At 37.5% G+C, this 21,968-nt stretch overlaps 1 protein-coding gene across 4 annotated transcripts in view; it reads left to right on the top strand.

Moving 5' to 3' along the window:
• The window catches only part of LOC142348224 (uncharacterized), a 196,178-nt gene that overhangs the window by 155,145 nt on the left and 19,065 nt on the right, over positions 1-21,968 (top strand). The window contains exons 1-3 of one of the 4 annotated variants that reach the window (XM_075399503.1): positions 11,359-11,738; positions 18,936-19,181; positions 19,672-19,705. The exons of 2 other annotated variants lie outside the window; for them this stretch is intronic. In XM_075399503.1, coding sequence (XP_075255618.1) covers positions 11,379-11,738; positions 18,936-19,181; positions 19,672-19,705 — 640 coding nt within the window. In that variant the 5' untranslated portion in view covers positions 11,359-11,378. Of the gene's footprint in view, positions 1-11,358; positions 11,739-18,935; positions 19,182-19,671; positions 19,727-21,968 lie in introns of those variants that run through there. One more of the 4 variants, XM_075399502.1, reaches the window with a different exon arrangement.

Below are 21,968 nucleotides of genomic sequence, written 5' to 3'. Positions count from 1 at the left end.
GTCAAGGTTGATGAAATCAGATTAGATAGTGGTGAAATTTCACGGAATCTAAAAATTATCGTCATTTGTCTAGGTAGATCATTTGTTTATCCAGTCGTTTTCAAAGATTCTGATATTGCTTGTAAATAACCTGATAAATTAAGTAAACTTGATTTCACATTCAAAACTGTGACTGGAAACAAACTTTATTCAGTCATTGACTCGCTGGAAGATAACAAAGCAGCAGGACCTGTTGATATCTCTATTCGTCTTATAAAGTGTTGCAAATTAGCTATAGGAGTGCATCTACTGTTTGCTTTCAATAAATGCATTAAGGAGAAAACTTTCCCAACAAAATTGGAATTTTGAGCTCCTCCTTCAGACTCAGATGTTTGAGCGCCTCCATCTAACTCAGATGACGAATTTCATTGATAAGCATAAAATTATAAACAAAGAGCATTTCTGATTTCAGAAAAAAACGTCAGCAACAGATGCAATTTTAGAAGTGGTTATAACAGTTTAGTCTAAATTAGATCAGTGCAAAGAAACTGTTGCTGTTTTTCCAAACCTTGCAAAAGCGTCTAATTCCATTTTGCATAATATTTTTTCTAAAGAAACGAAATGTATGGTTTTTCCCAGGAAGGGAAAGAGTTGCTGTTTTCATTTCTTGCCAAACGCGGACAAAAGGTAAAACTTAATGGCCTTCTCTCTGATTGAGAAATTTAGAATCACTGGGAACTGTTTTAGAACCAGTAATTTTTTTATAGATGAAAAACTTCTCATCTAATCCAGACACAACGGAAAAAGTAATTCAATTCGCAGATACACAAGTATTGTCTGTTGTGGACAGGAAAAAAAGCTTAATTTGGAAAATCAAAGAAATCTTACAAAAAGACAGAAGAATATGTAGAGATGAACACATTAACAATAAAGACAAACAAAACCGAATTAATTTTTTCTCCCGCATTAATTTTGATTTCGGATCTAAAAATTATTACAAAAAGGAAGCTCTCACAACAAAAAAGTTTCTGATATTTTGATATGGAAATTGACAGGAATCTTAATTTCGATGAGCAGCTGAATAAAGTCCTAAAATGGCTCATTCTATAGGGTCAGTATACCTAATAAGACTTCTAATTCCCCATTCTTCTTCTAAAATCACTTGTGCTTTCACATTCTTCTTCTAAAATCACTTTTGCTTTCACAAAAGTTCTTCTTCTAAAATCACTTTTGCTTTCACAATTATCGCTTTTGGCAATCTTTTTTCGAAATATACCTGCAAAAATTATGAAACGCATTAAGAGACAGATTAACTGGGGTATAAAGGCGTGCTTTCTACGCAAAAAGTATGACAAGGCGAAAGATCTGCTAATCCAGTCATAGACCCTACCAGCTGAGCTAATAATTGCAAAACCGTTTCTAATCAAATTTCATTATGATATAGCCGGGCCACAAAATTCTGAAATATTTCACGGTTATCTGAGTCTTCATCAAAATATTCGAAAAAAAAACAGTTCAATATTAGACAGAATGACAAAATCAATTTTGGATGAGTTCGATTTCTCGATTACGGGGAGTACAAATAGAAACACAGATTCGTAGAAAACCATTAAAAATAACACACAGTACACAATACACAGAAAACATCAACACCGCAAAAATATGTTTTAATTTGTTCTGAGAAATTGGTTAATACAAATTGTTCGTCAATGATCGATCAGTTTTTCTGTCTTATATCAAAAACAACATGAGCGTCGATTTTTTGAGGAAATTGCGTGGTTAAATGCAATATTGGCCCTAAGCTTGAAAATGTATCGTTTTGCCGCAAAAATTTATCAATTTTTATTTTTCAAAAGCCTAAAATGAAATTTGAAAAACAAACAAATCTTGCAGATGTATCGTCATTGGGATTTAAAAACAAACAGTTTCAATTTTGGAGTTAATTAACGCCGCAAATTGTAGCAAATTTTGAGTAACTTTTCCGTTGTTTTTGTCTTCTGCCTCTACTTTTATCTAAAAACTAAAACTCTTTTTTGCTATCTCTAGTACAGACACATATCACAAACAATTCACACACGCACACACATACAAATGAAAGTCATTTTTTCAAGATATCTTTTATATTCTGCACTCTGCTTTTTTTTAGTCTAACATCTGAAGGAAATAACTCTCTTAGGCTAACTCGTTTTCTTTATCCTCTTGTACAAACACAACAATGATTTCAAGCAAGGACACAAATACGTACACCCAAACAAGCTCGACACAAACACATAGGAACACACAAATACAAACCTCGCTACAGGGAACACCTCCTTAAGATTTTCTTTTTCGCATCTAATATTTACTCAAAATTCGTCACCGTTCCCATAAGTTCTGATTGTTGTTTTTTCCTGGAAAACTAAATGAGGACTTTATGACGTATTTGTATCGGTTATCGTCAATATCAAATTAAATTTTGGAGTTTTTGAAAAGTGTTTTCTTTTTAAAATTTGTGAGCGTAATGAGGTAACTTTTTTCTTCAAACCTCGCGCACGTGTTATCAGCAATTTCAACTAATGGCATCAGTTTTATTGAAAACGCAAATTAGGTACTTTTTTAATTTTCATGTTTTTGACAGTTTTTGCGCTATGCTTCTCTTTGTGACTAACATTTAAAGGCACTTACTGTCGCATATTATCTCCATATTATCTCTTTTTCTCACATACAACTAAAGGTCTCTCAAACACATACCATGCAATTAAGACACGCACATATATACCTACACCCACACAGGTGCTTGTTAACAAAAAAAGAAACCGCGTAACCAAAAAAACAACAAATGAATTTTTTGCCTTCCGATGTTTACTCCGCAACAATTCATTAACGTCTTTCGATTGTTTTTTTTAGTTGACTGAACAAATTTATATGTAAACTTTGAGGAATTTGTGTTGCTAATCGTTGAATTGACAATGTAATTTAAAAAAAATCTTTTTGAAAAAATTCAAAATTTTTTGTCATGTTTGATATTTCATGATCATGATCGAAAAACATAACAACTCGATCTTGCAGATGTGTTTGTTATCAGCTACAATTATTAAACACATTTTCGATTTTGTAGCAAATATAAAATGGGTTTTCTAATTTTTCAAAAAAATTCCGGCAATTTTTTGCATTCTGCTTTTGCAATTGCCTTTAACTTGAAGAGCAATCTTAAAAACTATCCCAATAGGCTTTGATTTAATAGTTGCAAAATACTGATGATCAACTAAATTTATGATTTGGCACCTTCACTATTTTAGGAAAGAGTAGTTTTAAAATAACAGGAAATATTTTAGTTTTCTGCCTGAAATAACTTTTTTTGATATTGCGTAATTTTTTTGATCAACAAAAAAGTGTGCGTTTTTTTTTCTGCAATCAACCAATTGCATTTAGACGGTTGAAAAATTCTTTCAAAAAAATTTTGAACAAAAAGCAACATAATTCATTTTATTTTTTTTTGAAAAGTTTATATTTTTAGGCTTTTGTATCGAAACTGTAACTAACTACTGCTGACAAATTGTTATTTAACCAAATTGAGTTTAATACAAATTTTTCAATTATCTTTATCTTATATTTTATCTGAAATATCATCTTTAACGGAGATCTCTGCTTTCCCCTCGCTGTTCCTTCGATTTTTAAAGAGTCCGCCTTTTCCAAATTTTCGATATTTTTTTGTTTAATCGAAATTAAGCCACCAGTTCTACAAAATGTTTTTTCACTTTTTCTTTACTACTGGCCGTTAACAAAAAAGTTGTTTTAACTGAAGAAAAGCAACAGCCGGCCCTGCATGTAATTTCCACAATTTTTGGAAAAAAGTTGGAAGATAAAACGTGAAATACGCTGCAGGCAAAACACACATTCAAAAAAATTACTTATATTCTAAACCATCAGGCGAGCAAAACATTTATTAAAATCGAGCATTACAGAATTATAAACTAACCGAAAGGAATCTAACCAAGACACATGAATGACAACAACTTTTTTAAAACAAATAAGGAGAAAAAACTCCAAGATCTAATTAAATGAACAGTGCTAGTTCGGGTCCAATCTTAGAAAAGCATAATTTCGTAACAAGTCTTCTTTGTTGTACCTCAAAGATAAATGAAAAAATAATTTTTGACTGCATTCAATAACATTTAACCACCATTTTTTGAGAACCAAAATGGCATCGGAAAAGCTCGGTCTGGAACACTCCAATTACTCATACTTCTCAAATCTGTTTAACGTAGAGTTGACACACGCAACCCTCAATTGGAATGTCAATTTTGAACTACCAACCATTAAAGCCACCAAAGCTCTCGAGCTCATCAAGAGAAATGTGTCAAAGTTATGCTCCAAAGTAAAAAAAACCGAGGTTATATGAAGATGTTTGGGAGGCTAAAAATGAGGCCATCTGAATGAATTTTAGAAAAAGAATTGTTTTTATGCTGATAGACTAAAGGAACTTTAGTTACTATCGCTCTGCTTGTACACGTAAATACCTGATTTTTGATGTTCTTGTCTATTATCAAGGAAAAAGCAAAAACTTACTTTCATGATGAACTAATAATACAACAATACAGAGAGCCGAGGTGACTTCAGAACCACAAAAACTTGCTGAGAATATCAGATAACAACTTTTTTTTCGTTCGAAATTACTTCATTACATCATGAAATGAAATCTGAAATCTTGCGACGAGCTTGCAAAGCTAGCGAGGAAAGCCGACAAAATTACGATATCAAATCTTTATTGGTACTATTTTAAAACCTCATTCATCAATGACAAGTACACGTGGCGTATTCTATGTAGATGTTTGAATTTGCAGTGGTTTGTAAACCGAATGCGCGCGGGCTAAAAAAAACCAGGATGCATACCACACGGCGATATGTGTGATACCCAGAATCTTCAAGGACAACTCTTATCTGCTACTACTACTATTTTCGGATCTATTAATTGCATCAGAGAGCTATTTGTGATCGCAGTTTACGCTAAAATAAGTGTGAGTAATTTCTTTTTTCTTTCTTTACTTTGAATCACACTAAGTAATAAACGAGGTTTGCTCATAAGCCGCGTAGGGCAATCCAATGAATCAGCAGAGAGCGCCTACTATGAGACATCACTGCATCATATAAAGTTTTAGAGGAAGGGTACTTTAGTTCTTTTAGAGCTGCGTCTCGTATATCAAGTTTTCTAAGTCATATACTGATTGGGTTGTCAATAGGAGTTAGACTCCAGTCAAAAATAGGGCCGGGCATCATGTGGCTCGGACACACAGGTAATGGAATTGACGAGTAAGGCAGCTACCTAAGTAAATTTTATTAGAAAAATTCATAAAAGATGCAATACCGGAAGATATTCTGCATTAGTGTACAATACGGGAAGATGATCTGCAGTAATAAATTGTTCGCGAACCATGTTTGAAGCATTTTTTCGAAAGTTACGTAATATTCATGCAAAATTTTTGCTCAGCCCTTTTACGCTGCTCAGCACTTTTGCGCTTTTGTTCTGGAATATAGTGCCTTGCTTTCTAATACTGTCTGTATTTTGTTTTGCTTTCTCAGCTGGAGACCGTAAAAACAGAGACAAATTCATGGAGAATGGAAAAATTTCGAACGCCATCGAGTACCTCACTGGTGAACTAATCATCTGGGATATTATCACCGAACGATACGTTTAATGGAAAACGTGTATATGATTTGCTCAAAAGGAAACGCCCGACTCCTTCCCAAGTCAATCTCAATTACATAGTTGACCAGATCACGTTAGAGCCAATACCATACCACCCTGCTATCTTCGAAAACATAGTCGCCTTGGCAGTTAAAAAGGCAGCCATGAAAACACATGGCAGCCACGGACCGTCCGGTTTAGACGTAAACGATTGGAGACAAATATTCACTTGTTTCAAAGAAGCTTCCGCAAACATAGCGAAAGTGGTAGCAAAAATTACTATTCGTCTTGCAACTGAAAAAGTATCTGAAAAATCTCTGTGTTTTCAGGGCTGCCTTTTTAACTGCCAAGGCGCCTATGTTTACGAAGATAGCAGGGTAGTACGGGATTGGTTTTAACGTGTTCTGGTCAACTATGTATTTTAGATTGACTTGGGAAGGAGTCGAGCGTTTCTTTTTGAGCAAATCATAATCAAAATCTTGATGCACATCAGACGACTCCACACTCTAAGGACTTCTTCTTCGACGACTTTGCTCCTCGCAAATTCACAAGCCCGAAACATCGAGTTCCCCAACTTCAACATCTTGTCCATTCCTGGAGCTCGCATTGCCCATGCTCAACAGTTTCTCCCAATCAAAGATAAATTCAACATTATTATTGTTTTTATAGGCGGCAACGACTTATGCAACGGTAGCCTACCATCTTCACTGTCCGAGCAACAGGTAGTGGACGAGTTAGACCTTCTGGGCGAGCAGCTGTGCAAGCTAGCCGAAAAAATTTTCAACCTTGGTATCCCCCACCGTGGTAGCTATCGTGAACGATCTTCGAAAGCTAATAAACTATTGGACAACAAAAATAAGACAAGCAGAAACGGGAAATACAGTGGTGTGTCAGAAGAAATTTTCAGTGAGATGCACCTCGGCGACGACGACGTGCACCTTAACAAGTCCGGGATCAGCGGCGTAAAAACGATCCTGAAGAAACGAGTGTTGTACAAGAATTACTTAAACAAGTGCAATGATGAAGAACATCTAGACTACTTCGAGTGCCAATTCAGGAACTGCAACTGCAACTACTAACTCCGTTTCCTCCGGCTATCCCAGCGAGAACCACCCAGGTAACGATATTTAGTTTCTACTTAACTGTTTGTTGTTATACCGCTGTCTCACCTCGCGATAAACAAAGGATAACAGCAAGCAAGCGCTGCTTCACTAGAATCTCTCCTAGCAAGAAACAACTAGTGAAACAGGTACGATCCTAACAACCGTCGAGTAGTAGCGATGTAATACGAAAACGCCTCAAACGAAAAGTCGATCGAAAACGATAACAAACAAAGAAGTAAGTTAAAATCGAAAATTGCAATGGGCCTTACAATCAACTGTAATACATGCAAGGCTGGCATTACTAAAAAAGATAAAGTCTTTTGATGAGTATTATGCAAAAACTTTATTCATATGAACACCCAATGTACTCAGCTATCTGGCACCGTCATTAACGCTCTGCAGGAGATAAATTTGAACGTACTTCTACTATTCAACAACTTCGTAAAAACGAACAAACGGGACGTGGTCCTGGACGCTACCAGCAGCTACAAAAAATCGACAAAAGCAACGAAAATCAGGAGGAAATGAAAACTTTTGTTAAAGAATCCGTCGGTAACCAACTGAAAAATGAGATAACATCCTTTAAGAGCGCTGTTGAAAGTAACCTCAACGACCTAGGAGACATTGTGACCAAAAAAATCGAAACAAAAACCTAGCGCCCCACAAACGATCACCCCTGCAGCGTACGCGTACGTGGAATACCCGAGCTTAAAACACCAATGCTAGAAACCGTGCTTAACATGACAAAGCTGAGATTGAAAACATTCTAAAATTCCTAAAGGTCGATTCTAACATCGACGACTGTAGGCGAATTGGAACATACAGCAAAAATAAGGACAGAACAATCATAGTCAAACTCAGTAATGAATGGAACAGAAAACTGCTCATACTATCTTTTGGAAAATTATAGAACCAAGAATTACTAGCCACTAATCTTACCTCCCTCCATGGATCTCGAAACCTACCTCCCACATGATCAACCAACTTAACACACCCAAACGCAAAGAAGCCAGAAAAGCCCAGCCCCTGAACCTGCAAAAAAAATCTTGATCTTGAAAGCAAAATTGAAATCTAATCCTTCAACGATCAAGCCGACTACGAAAACAAGATTTTCAGAACAAGGGAATTCAGTAAAATTCAAGCCTATCTGAGATCCATTAAAAAAACGCCACCGTCCTAGAAAAAGTCATCTTTTGACTGTTTATACCCAGTAGTAAGGCAAAAATTTCACGACTCTCAAATTTGGATTTAGAAACGGTCACTCAGCCATTGTACATTTTATCTGCTTCCTCGATAAAGTATACCTGCTCAACGATTCGTCGGCAATTGATGAACTAACGGTTTTCTACTTACATTTCAAAAAAACCTTCGACAAGGTTCCTCACGATCTCTGTTTTTGACAATCCACAAATTGGGAATAAGTGGAACAGCCCTAAAACCAATTGTCAATTAATTAGACAATAGAAAACAATGCGCGAAAATAAACAACTCAAAATCTGAATTCCGTGATGTCACTAGCGGTGTCCCACAAGGGTCCCTACTGGGTCCTCTACTCTTTTTAATCTACATAAATGACCTCCCCACTGTTGCAAGTGAAAGTGTGTGCTTCGGATATGCCGATGACTACAAACTGTTAAGCGCATCTCATGAACTCCTAGAAAGTGACCTAATAAGTTTACATAACTGGTGTGTCGAAAACAAAATGATTCTCTATGATGACAAATGTAGTCTGATTCACTTCAAAAAACAATCAGTGGTCAAAATGAACGAAGTCGTTGTCAAACCGGTTAAAGTTCAAAAACACCTTGGTGTCCAAATCTCGAACGACCTCTCCTGGAAAGAAAACTGTAACGTGCTTCGAATTGAGTCTCTGAAATCAATGTGGTTCCTCAAGCGTAACATTTATTTCAAGTCAACGACTAAAACCAAACTAAATGCATACACAGGATACGTGGTACCCGTCATATCGTACGCAAGTGAGGTCTGGTACCCTACCAAAACAGACTTGTCAGACATCGAAAGAATACAGAAAAGTGCAACACAGTGGATTCTAGACAACACAATTCCCTATAAAGAAAGACTCAAAGAACTCAACATATTGCCGCTCTCATTGTACTTCGAACGCCATAGTCGCCTAATGTTCTGCGCCATCACTGACCACAATTATGACATAAAAACATCAGACTACATATCATGTAATACCAACGAACGATCCAGACAAGGTTCCAACTCCAGCTTCAACATTGCCAAAACCAGACTCAAAAGGACCGACGATAACTTCTCGACACGAAACAGAACACTGCACAACATTCTGAGAAAACATATCGACTTAACAAAGAAGGAAAACAGAAAAGCACAAATAACACAACAATTATGGAGATTCTTTGAAAACTTCAACGAAGCCAATCTATGTACCTGGAGAATACTCTGCTATTGCACGAACTGTAACCAACATTCCAAACTTACTCAATAACGACATAAAGGTTGAAAACCCATGGTATATCCCTAAAGACTTCGCTACTACTACTACTACTACTACTACTACTACTACTACTACTACTACTACTGCTACTATTACTACTACTACTACTACTACTACTACTACTACTACTACTACTATTGCAATGGCTATGTATGGATTAGACACCCTCCCCTTGCTCAGGCTTGTCCAGAATACGCACGTGTCGCAAAATAGGTACGCAGACGAGGGCAGCGCTGTAGGACTTATTCTTGTTCTTCAAGCAACTCACTGAACATGGTATCTGTTTTGGCTACTGTTTGCACGCTCAGAAGTGTCAAATATTAGTGAAAGAGGCTCCAAAGATCAAAACTCTCATGTTGTTTGAGGGGACGGCTGTTTAAATTGTTAATTGCTGCTGCGTTTTAGGATCTATAATAGGCAGTGAGAAAGCCTTCGAGACTTTTGAGCTAACCACAGCTGGCAGGTATGCCAATTTTTGAAAACAATAGGTCAAGTAGCAAAAACATCCCCTCAACACGCTTACGCATGCATCACAAAAGGCGTGCAACTAAAAGGACAACGCCAAACTCACGGAATATCTTCACAGACGCTGAAGACAACATTCAAACGCACGACATACCGTCGTTTTTTGACTCTCCGATGTCTCAATCGGCACGGCGATTGTATTCGTTACCAACCCGTGAGGGCTGATTTAACATCAAGGAGCCAAAAGATTGCGAAAAGGAGTACGCCGCTTCGCTGATCAAATACGCCCCTCTTGAGGATGAGGATAGAGAAAAAGCTCATATCTTGCCCAACAACGCATAAAGCACGACCAACGAACAGCACGCCTGAATAATATTCGATCGCGTAAGAAGGCTCTCATGGAAAGCCTTCAGACCGAGCAACGCCGTGTAATAGAGATGGCTTCGGATAAAGATCCTCGAACTGGCTCACAGCACTATCGCTTAAACGTCTATGCATTGGATATAACATTGAGGCCATAAAAACGCTCATTGTCCATGTGGTGAAAAGCTTTCCCTATCGCATGCACTCCACTGTGCGAAGGGGGGTATACACACATGAGACAGAACGAGATCCGAGACACCTTTTAAAATCATGCATGACGTTTGCTATGATGTCGAAGTTGAGCAGACTCTTCAGTTGCTTCGAGGCGAGTCCTTTGTACACAAAAACTACTAGCACTGACGAAAACGCGCGACTAGACATTAAACCGAATGGCCCAGGGGGGGCCAAGTTCAGCCGCCATTTCTTTGAAGTGAGCCCACTCGCCAAGTCATGCTCGAAAAACTCCGTAGAAGCGTACAAATATTTGAGTCGTTGAAGCGCCTGAAGTATGAGCAACGAATACTTGACGTCGAGAAGAGAAACTTCGTTTCGCTTGTGTTTTCCTGCATAGGGGGGTGGGGGGCTGGACCGTCCGCAACGCGCACTATAAAACAACTATCTAGCAAAATGGCTGAAAAGAACGACGCATCATACTCGGACACAATAACGTACATACGCACGAGAATAAGTTTTGCTCTTCTGCGCAGCGCTATAATATGCCTCAGAGGGTGCCGTGGTTCCAAACGGCCGACCGACATTGATAGCTCTTACAGTGCCATAGTGCGGGAGGGGAGACTAGATTCGTAACATATTAGTTTATATAGAAATTCAATTCTGACGCAGCTCAAAGAGTTGTAGTGCCTTGTCTTTAAAATTATATACGATGCGGTGATTTTTATGTTTATATATCTCATGACGCAGCTCTAAAAGAGTTATGGTGCCTTGTCTTTTTAAATTATATACGATGCAGTGATTTTTATGTTTATATTTCTCATGACGCAGCTCTAAAAGAGCTATGGTGCCTTGTTTTTAAAATCATATACGATGCAGGGTATCACTACTCATCCTTTGGATTGTCCTACGCGACTTAGGAGTTTTATTTTAAACAATGCAAAATGCTTTATGAAGACGTAGTGCTGGGAGGGCCCGGACCCGCCAATATTCACCCAGTGTTGGGGAATTTACCTTTTTTAAAATATTGTTAGACTTCTTGAGTGAAGTTTTTGCCTCCATAGAACCCATAGTCGTATTTTTACCTAACTACAATAATATCTTTCACCTTTCTTTGATGTTTTCCTGTGCATTTTTCCCTTTTCAGATTATGCGTGCTTATAATTACTACAACGCTACACCCGTAGGCTATGGATCGACGCAAAATATGGCACCAGGAGGTAATTTGCAACGTGGACGGCAAGGCTATGGTAGTAGTACACAAATATGGCGTGCTTCCAATTCAAATCTTTCTATGGATCAAAGTGATGGCCGCTACAGCACAGTAGACAATAGAAACTATCAACCAGGAAGCTATCCAAGAAGTGAAAGCGTTACTCAAGAAATTATTAACGACCGGCAAGGCAATGTAGATTTTACCAGGACGATTACTAGAACCTCTAACTTCGATAGAGGTAGCAGTACATTGTATTCGACAAATCCATATGCTACTTGGAAACGATACTCAAAGGTTAATGTTTATCATTTATAGTCGCCTACGTGTTTTTTGTCAATCAGTAAAAAGCTTAGAGTAAAAATCTGTTCTTTGAGAACTGCGCTTAGATGTGTGAACTGAGTTAAATTGTTCAAGGCTAAAGTTTGAAAAATCGAAATCTGAAGCTGCAACATGTTCAATAAGTTTGACAAACAGCGTTATCCGCGTTGCTCTAGCAGCAATTTAAAATTTAAACCGTTGTTCCCCTTCTCAGTGTGTGATGCACGTCAGTTGCTACAAAGTATGTTGCAGTTGTAGTAGAATAGGCTGCAGGGCAATAATTCAGTCCATATTCAATTCGGATCTATTCTGGTTTGGCCCCCAGCTTAGTGGGCTTATATTTTTTAAGACCCCAGGCGCACGTGCTGTTTTTACATAGTAACGTGCTATATAACAGCATAAAAATTGTAACTGGGGGCTTAAAAACACTGGGGGCCGAAACAGAATAGATTCTTTAATTCTTATGTAGGTTTGTTGTAGATATTGCAGCTTCCATATCTGCATAGGAGCTCCTATGTATATTTGTTAAGTTCATTATATTTTTGTTATATATCAGTCGAGGTCGCTTTGATTCGTATCTGGCTGAACATGGGACGTGAACGAATTAAGCAATTTTGGAGTTGTTTTGTTCGTCTGATGAAGTTGTAGTTGTTTTTTGTTTTGTCTGTTAAGTCATACTGACTGTTGAACAGGGCTAATAGGGTTTCAGTTCTTGCAGTCGTTCTATGTAACTTTGTGTAGACCCGAGGATCCATCGCGGGACGAATTTGCCTACTCGTTAAGATCTATATTTGTTCTAATGCACACCCAAGTTGGTAATGTGTATATTACGATGGGTTCTAAATTTTCAGCATAAGCATTTAGTTTGGTTTGATTTTTGCAATTTGTTGAGACTTAGTTTGATTCGAGGGAAGGCGCTGAATACTTTGCCTGTACGGCTTGTGCAATGTTCATTCCAATTGAGGTTACTGGATACTAGTAGTCTCAAGTCACGCTATACAATTACATTGTCGTGATTTGTTCATGGAGCCGGCTTGCATGTCACCTTTGTGGCTGAGAAGTGATGATTTTTTAGCTGCGGTGATCTTGCTTTTTATTTGGTCGTCTGACGCTCTTCGTTCTACATTTTTTCACGCCGCAAACTTGAATAGAGCAGTTTTGTTATCTCTTCATGCCGCTATTTCACTGCTCGTTAGCTACTTTCATGTAATATACCATTGTTATAGTGTATTTTGATGCCCGTTTTTATAGTGGCAGAAAATGTGCTCTGCAGTATCTTCGTACAAAGAGATGCTTGGGCTGACTCTATCTATTTCTTGTTCATAAAACTGGGTATAGTGAGTTTGCAATCTTTAATTTACTTTAATAACAGCATGAATTTTCGCTTCTAACAAGCAACTCTTGGGTACAATTGATTTACGTTGTTCTTAATGGTAGTATAATTATTGTTTACTTGTTTACATAATTAATGTAAATAGAGAATTCCTTTACATTATATGAAGGTTGAAAATTTCATACTTAAACTAATGGAAGTTTATGGTGAAAAAGTTTTATATAAGATTACTGCGTTTATGATATGACAAAATTTTCAGGGTCATCCCATATCATGTGCGTGACGTCTTTCTTGAACTAATTTGCAGTGGATTTTAATCTGAACTGTGTGATAAATTTTTTGATCATAACTCACTTACCTCGCTCTCTAAATTACTTCTAATTTTACTAAGATCAATATACGGCCCCTACATTGTAATCAATTTTAATAAAGCATGGCCACCAAATTGAAATAAAAAATTTGATTTATTTTAAGTTTTGAAAACGTTGAAAAAGTTATCTATAATTTCGTATACGACAAGCTCAAGCGTCAAATTTGTCCCAAACAATTTGGGCTCCAAAGCAACAAAAGCTGTGTTTTCCAATTATTTGATTGCGTAGAAACAACCCAAGCTGCCGATTATGCCAAGGCGTTCGATAAAGTTACGTTTCCTATTCTACTCTCGAAACAAAAGATTTGGACTAGCTGATGCATTCAATAATTTTTTATCGTCAAATTTGATTGGTTGCTATCAACTGGTTAATATTAACGGAATCATATCTGATGTGTTATCCGTGGACGGTGGAGTACCCCAGGGCTCTGTTCTGGGACCGCTCTTTTTCATTCTATTCATCAGTGATCTTCATGGATTGCATACCTTGGCTGTATGCTGACGATCTGAAACTATTATTTTCATCCCTCAATTTTCATGATGATTTGACTAGAATCATCAAGTGCAACTGTGCAAATGGGATGCTTGCTGATGCCAGTAGACCAAAATGCCTGTCACTAAAGGGAAATCCAACTATAACGACGAATGGTATCCTTTTCGATAATGTTCAACAACAAGGAGTCGGGAATTTTTTTGTCATCAAACTTGGAAGTGGGTAGCCCACATTCAGAGTGCTTTTCAAAAAGCTCGCAAATCATTTTTCTACCCGAAGTCGACAGTACCCTGGACCACACCATCTAAAGTTAAATCTCAACTGTACGAAAGTACAGTACTATCTGTACTTCTTTATGGTTCACAGGTCTGGCTAGCAGATGTGACTTGGATCAGGAAACTGGAAAGATTTCAAGTTTTTTTCAAGGAGATATTCGGTTCGACGATGCCGTTTGTAAATCAGCTAACAAAGTACGACTTGTTACCCTTGTGCTATCATATCAAATTTAACAGACTCAGCCTCTTGCAAGACATACTGGATGATAAGTATGCTCATAGCGCTTACCGCTTCATTCGGCCAAGAACGGATGCTGGTAAGTACATATGCACTACATTCAACGCCCTCCAATGAGGCTACAATTTTAATGAGAATTCCTTCTTCAGCCGAGCAGTCAACATTTACAACTTCCGCCTGCATCGTCGTGGCATCTTGAAAGCTGATGACGCGTTCGGGAAACTGAAAGAGCACAAGTTTCTTAGGCAAAAATCTTTTGAGTTTGACAATATTTGCTCATATTTCAATTGTTGTTATTGCACTATTTGTAAGGTGACCACAAATAAAAAAAATGACATTTGGGTCTCTGAAAGGAGGATTAAGTTTATCTCTCTCTCTCTCCATCCCTCTCTCTCTTCTCTTAATAACTGCATCAATTCAATTCTGTATCTGTTGCTATCTATATTCTGCATCACGTAAGTCTGTTCTGCAGCTAATTCGGCAGTCTGTTGGCTATATTTATTTTTGGTTGCATTTTTGAGGTCTGATCTAGCAGAATAGCTCTAAAATTTTCAGCATAGCTATAGTTGTCTACGTGTTCTAGGAAATCAGGAAGTTCATTGATGAATAGAAGCGTAATCAGCATAGTATGGATCCTTCAAGTCATGGAACCGCCCATTGTTAGATAGATACTCGACCGCCGATTTTTTGTCATCAGATCTTTACTACGCACTGATTTACTACGCACTTCTTGAAGTTGTCGAGAGTATATCGGGCATTCAAAAATCTGGCTGAAAGCCTCTTCAGTTAAAACAGCTTGCGACTTTCTCTGATCTTTGTGTACTTGGTACTTCATTTTCACGATGGTTTTCTATACAACAGCTACCTTGCATTGTGGGTAAGCGTTTCTCATGCGATATCCACCATCCCAATGTTTGTTATTTGTGACAACTAAGCAAGGGGCAGCAAAGCGGTTGTCAGGATCTATCTCTAATCCAACTTCCTTTTATGTCGCTGTGATTGATACATACATTCCTGTTCATCTTTTTTTTTGTAGTCAACATAGTCAATCTAGCTATTTGCTGTTACTTGCTACTATATTGCTGAAATCTGAATCTTTGCTGATAGATTTTACAAACTCAATGAACTCTGCATTGAATCGGCCGAGTTTTTATGTCTTACTATTAGCGATGAGTACTAATCATCAGCATGCTTACGGTGTCTGAAGGCGCAATTGTCAGGAACAAATTTTGACAGATTCTAAGGAGCATTTTGAAAAGGTTTGGATCAAGAACACGATATTCTCTTACCCTCTCGCGAGAAAAAACTTGTATTTGGTCTTCCTCAGCATAATTTGTATCCCACTGTTTTTTCTTGGTTTATGATCTCTTCTTCTATCAATGTACTTAGCACACAAACGTCAAATTCCGAAGATTCATAGATTTCTCATCTATGATAGACTTCATGGTTCCCTTATGTTCGCTTGATCTAAATATGTTGCTCTCGTTTGACCAGGCAACTTCTCGAGCTCTTTTTGAGTTCCGCAAATTTATGGGCGCTAATCCAGTTTTAATCTCCGAGGAGAATGGTCCTCAATTCTTAGCGAATGATTTCTTTTGGTCAAATATAAAGGAAGCGGACACAAATTTGTATATAATTCTTAAAAAAATATTCACCAGAATGTTCTGGAAAGCTAGAAGTTAAGAACTTCAAGTTCAGGTACATCTTGATTGTTCTATTCATGGATTTGGTTCAGGAAACAAGGGGAGAGTCGCTTAGCTACGTTTCCGAAAACCTGACAACTGTCATGTATCTGATTTTTGATAGTTGGCATTATCTACGACTTTTTGAAACTGTTGATTACGCATTGTTTAATTGCTCTTGAACGAAGTTCATTGCAATTTTTGTAAACGTGTTCGTCTTTAATGTGCAAATTTTTCGCTTGACCATTTTGCGTTTTTCTTCTAGAACATTCTTTGACTTCTCAAGTGACTTTTTCACGCTTTCGTTCTTCATTTTTGAGTGATCTCTGTTGTTCTCACTCCCAAGTAAAGCTTGTTGCTAATATAAAGTCGGTTGCAGCAAAACAAAGGAGATGGACTGGTAGCCAAGTGGACAGTGCATCAGGGTATGGAGCGGGAGGTCAGTGGTTCGAATCCCAGCGGGGTGGAATGTTATTCCACCCGCTTGTCGTTCGAGAGCAATTCTTCCGACATTAGTCGGTCTGTTTAAATTTGTTTTTGTTAGGTAAAGCCATGGAGCTGATTACAACTTGCTGCTCATCAGGATACTGTTCCGCTAGCTTTCAGCTAAGTTCGTGGTTAGCTTGGAACTGTGTTCATATCAGTATTGTGGCAGTTCATGAAATCAGAGTTGTTGTCGCAATATTATTTTCAAAAGTATCCAATATTTGAGTCTCGTACATATTTGGTGAAAAAAATTAATTCCAGTTTGCTTCAGAGAAATTTGTCGCACACGTTATTAAACAACGGAATTCGTTTTTGTTGAATCAATTTTATATCAGTGGGTTCACCGTCCGTCGAAAGTTCCTGCGTTTCTCGGCGTATTAGTTTTTTGAATTGATGAGGTGACGAGGTAACAATATGCATGTAATCTCAAGTGTCCACAGTTGAAACTAGACCTGAACGGAGACGTTTCAGTTTTAGAGATCTTTAGGAGTTGAATAAGTTGCCTTCTGAAATTAAGCTAAAACCTCATAAACTTGATAAATGGAAAAAATTGAACGAGGCAGATTGCACTTTTTCAATTGGATTCGTCAATTAATGTCTTTTTTTACCTCTGGCGTTGAAAATTGGCATTTTAAAAGTTTGCTGTCAATGACTGTGTTTGCTCTGTTACAATTTCTTTGTAAGCAGGCGTTTTTCAAGAGGTATCAGCATGTCTTTTACTTGTACATCCAGTGTTTGAAGCATCCTCGAGGCAAAACCCGAATCAACCTCAAGTTCCGGGTTGATTAAGCCACTGATAAAATTTTTTAACTAATAGTTGATATTCAGAGTCGAGTTTTTGCTGATATCGTTTACCGCCTTGAAGAGCAATGTATGATGTCAGCATTCGTGGTTAAAATTAACAGTCCGAGTAATTAACTAATTTTGGATCTTAGATTTTGAGAAACTGAAGAAGATGGAGTAATGTCCGGTCTTTCTGCATTCGTGATAAATCTAATCTGTTGTTGATCTACTCTGTAGAGCGCGTAAAACTACGTACCCCAAGGTTCGTTATTGGGTACAGCAAACGAGTTAACGACGTCCTGAGTGCACGTTTCCAACTACTGCTCAAAATCGGCTTGGCTTCTTTCATTAATTTTTCCTCGTTTTGTACTTCGGTGATATCACTTTCATTTTCTCATTCACATTTTTCATTTGGTCCTGTAGATTTGATGATTTGTCTGTCATATTTTTCTCATACGAAAGCTTTATCTGTTTGTAAGATTTCTGATTTTTGGTTTCCATTCATTGCTATTCTGCTAAAGCGGTCATCCGCTAATTTGATGAGGACTAGTAATTAATCGTCTGTGAACGGAGAGAAAGGGAGACAGAATGGAGAGGAACAGATAGAGATCGCTCTGATGTAGATCATGACTCGGTAAACAAATTCCGTTTCTAGGGCAGAGAATGAGCTTATACAAGACCTGAACAATAGTCGAGTTTATCACTTTTTCCTCTATACTACTTGTACTACGGCAGATTCTAAAACGTTTAAATTAGATGAAAACGTACGGTAGATTGAAAAATTTTGATTAGATTGAAAAACGTTGAAGTTAAATTTATTTATTGTTGTAGTAGTAATACATCAGAATAAATGATGGTTGATGACCCTTATGGAATTAAGCTCTCTATTTATCGTTTATACCCTACGGCTTAAGCAGTTTGGACAAAAGTAGTGGGGAAAGTTTTTCTTTGCTGCAGCCCTTCTGATTTAAATTGCCGGGCCTGTCGTTCGAGAGAAATTTGTCCAATGTTAGTCGGTTTGTTTTTATTGATGATGCTAGAAACTATATTTGTGGTGATATTGGTTTAGATTTGAGTTAAATTATGGGAAATGAATTGTAACCACTTTATAACCAAAGTAGAGGAAACAGGCGTCTATATTTTTTCTGTCACCCTAAATAAAAACTTTATCACGCTTGCATAGTGACTCAATGAGTTATGATCTCATGTAGTTTTAAAGTAGGATTCTAAAATTACTTAAGGAAAAATTTAAATTTGTCTTAATCTGTTAACTTCGTAAAAATGTGAGACATTGATGCGGTTAAACAGGGTTGTAACGTTACGCGAACGCACAGTTCCGATCCTTCTTGTTAAGTGACGCTAATAGGCTCTCTACGACTATTTTCCAACCGTCGCGTCGAGTTTTAACGCCGTCTAATTTACCTCGAAGTGGGCCATGGCTTTCAATTCATTCTGTGCAGTAAATGCGAAAATTGAAGTTTTCGACAAATGCGACAAATTTGTGATCTTTTAGCCCGATCTGTCTACCATTGGGGGTCCTGGATCCTTTCCAAACTCTGGCGGAAGTTCTCTTGCGGACTCGAGACGGAAGATGGTCTTTTCTAGCCAGTCATCACTGAATAACCCACCGAGCACAAACACAATGTACCACCACGTTAACCCGAGAAGCTATTCGAACTCGCCAGCGACTAAGCCAGCAGCCATCAATGCGGTGTCCAGTCAGCCTGTGACAGTTTCATTTTACACTTCGAACAGACAGGTAAGATGTTTATTACTTATTGCCCTATTAATGTCTTTTTCTTAGTAATGTCAAGCTTGAAAATTGTTAAGTGTTTAATTATTCCAATAGGGAAACGGAGCTAGATAGTCCCGCGGAGTTTAGCAGAATGACTTAAATGAGATTTATAGCATAATGATTTCATAGGCTAAATAGTCTGATTGGTTATAATGAAGTACACTAAATATAAATCCGGATTTTTTGACTTCTAATTCTACTAGACGCTCATTGGGGGGGGGGGGGGGGGTATTGAAGCCAGACTTCTCGCCAATAATGTATGACTATGATAAGAAAGAAAGAGCCGAATATGGTTATACTATACTCTCAGTTATGAGAAAATAAGTTATTTCCGGTATATCCATATGGATCATGCGATTGAAATGATTCGACAATTTTGTTCTGTTCTGTTCTAAAATTCTGCTTTCTGCTCAATCGGTTTATTGTGATAAGCATTAGGTTAATTTTTATTCAGCGCAATCGAATTACACCTCGTGTAAACAATGAAAGTGCGATGTCGTACCAACCAGGTATCTTTGTGACGTAATGAGTGGCTTAAAACTAATCCAAGAATATTTTTCATTCGATTTTTATTATGCTTTCACGTGCTCTAACTATTACTAGGCATGTTGTGAAATAAATGCGTTGTGTTACCAGCTAAGGAAAGTTATGATGATTGTATGTCCGGTTATCAGTATAATTGAGGAGCAAATATTGTCTTCGTTAAATGCGCTAAGATGCGCTAATATTGGCCTTCACGTTGTCATTTTGATTATTTCGTAACAATTTTGTAGATTTATTGGATCTGCTCTGTTTGTCGGCATTTAACTGCTGCGCCCCCAGGCCCACGTGCTAACTTTTTACATAGTTACGTGTTATATAGCAATGTATAATTCGTAAGTGGGGGTTTAAAACCACGGGTGGAGGGGGTCGTAACAGAACAGATCCGACAATTTATCCTGTCATTCACACGCCCAAAACCTCGGAGTAATGAACTTGCTGTTATTCCTACAATTCTTCAGCTATTTTGTGTATCATCATGTAGTCTCTCAACGGCTATTATTTAGGCGCTCTCCTTTTTACAGTTCAAAGAATTTGAATTGTACTGGTTCGCTGTTTTTTAAGATGTTTTCACACATTTTTCAATGACTTTGATCTATCAAAACGGAATAAACAGGTAAAGCCCAGCGGGCATTAAGTTTCATTAGAGGCCCAAAGTGGGCTTTAGTACTCCTTCACGTGCTTAGAGTGTTGGAACTGTTGGGATGGCCTTAATTTAAGGCTAAGATGTCAGTTTTAGGAGTTTTTGAGCTCAAAATGGTGCAATTTTTTGTGATTTTTTTGTTTGATTATTCTTAGGTTGAAGTTTTCAAAAGTTGATGAAGGTTTTTCGCGAGACAAAATTACTTGTTATGACCAATTTATGAGCTATATGTTTTGGTACTACAAACACAAACACTCAAAATGATACTAATTTTTCAATTTTTTTCAATTTTTTTTGTAAGTTTTTGTCATTTTCAGCGGCAGGGGCCAGTGAATCTCCTTTAAGGTTTGATAATAGGGCACTGCATAGTTTCTAGTTACAATAGAAAGGTTTTCGACATTTTAGCACTTTTTGAATAAAATCTGCAATTTTCAAGGTTTTTTAAAATTTTTATCAATTTTTGATTTTTTCCAGCCTCAAGGGCCAGAAAACCTCAAGATCCAGATTTTTTCCGGCCTCAAGGGCCAGAAGATCTGTTCACCCATTTTCATGATATTTGAAGTCAGATTGGAAAAGTGATTTTGGTCACGCCGAAACAGGAACTGGAGCGAAAAAGCGAGTGGTTTTACGGCGTGAAATGTTTTCACTCGAAGTTTAGTGCAGATTGAGAAAATGTTGTTTAAACGAAAATTGGCTTTCTCGCTAGTGTTTTTTTGTTCACATGCGGCTTTTTGACATTCGTTTTGGGGCCTATGATTGTTTTTTAAATGGTATTCCCAATTCATTCATAGTCCGTTCTAGGTCTAGTTTTTTGTTCAGTCAATGAAAATTCTTTGAATTGTACGTCACGACTTGTCCTGCTTTGTTTTTTTAATTCGCCTTACATTGTGATCACGTTTTTCGTTTTACATAAGTCACGATTTTCACGTTCGACTTCTGACTTACTTCACTCACTGTCTCAACTGAATGGATTTTAAATTCTTTCGCGCATTCAATTACGCGATGTGATCAAAGTCAAAGTCAAAAGATCAAAATCAAAAGAGACAGGATAAACCGATAAAGAACGGTCATTAAGTCATTGAGATTTAGGTTATCAAAGTTCATCAGTGTTTGCTAGCTGACATTGGTATTGAGCTCATTAGCTTTCAGTTTAGAAGTTTTATTAAGTTTAGTTTTAGAATCTAACTGAAACTGCACGCCAAATTCGAACACTTTTTTGACACTGCTAAAAAACAGAAAAAAATTCGTTCAATTTCTCTGTTCTTTTTTTCTGTTTCAATCCTGATTTGCATCAAGCGCGTCAAAGGCGGCTTTTTTCCCGGCAATCTGCCGGCTATGTTTCTTTCATGTGGGCAAATTTTTGTTAGTTGAATGACTGTTTTTGGCCACGAGTGGCTTACATCTTTTTGCTTACCTCACTTTTTTTGTCAATTTGAAGTTCATAATGACAACTTTCTTCATCAGTTTTTTCCTCAAATTAATAGCCAGCATTCTGGTTTTGCTGAACCGTGCTTCTGAGTTTTTGTGAAAATAATAGAATATTTTTAAACAAGGCATTTTTACGGGTT

This window comes from Convolutriloba macropyga, chromosome 10, assembly GCF_964194025.1.
Source record: "Convolutriloba macropyga chromosome 10, txConMacr16.3, whole genome shotgun sequence".
Classification (NCBI taxonomy): domain Eukaryota; kingdom Metazoa; phylum Xenacoelomorpha; order Acoela; family Convolutidae; genus Convolutriloba; species Convolutriloba macropyga.
This window is presented reverse-complemented; position numbering and strand designations above follow the sequence as displayed.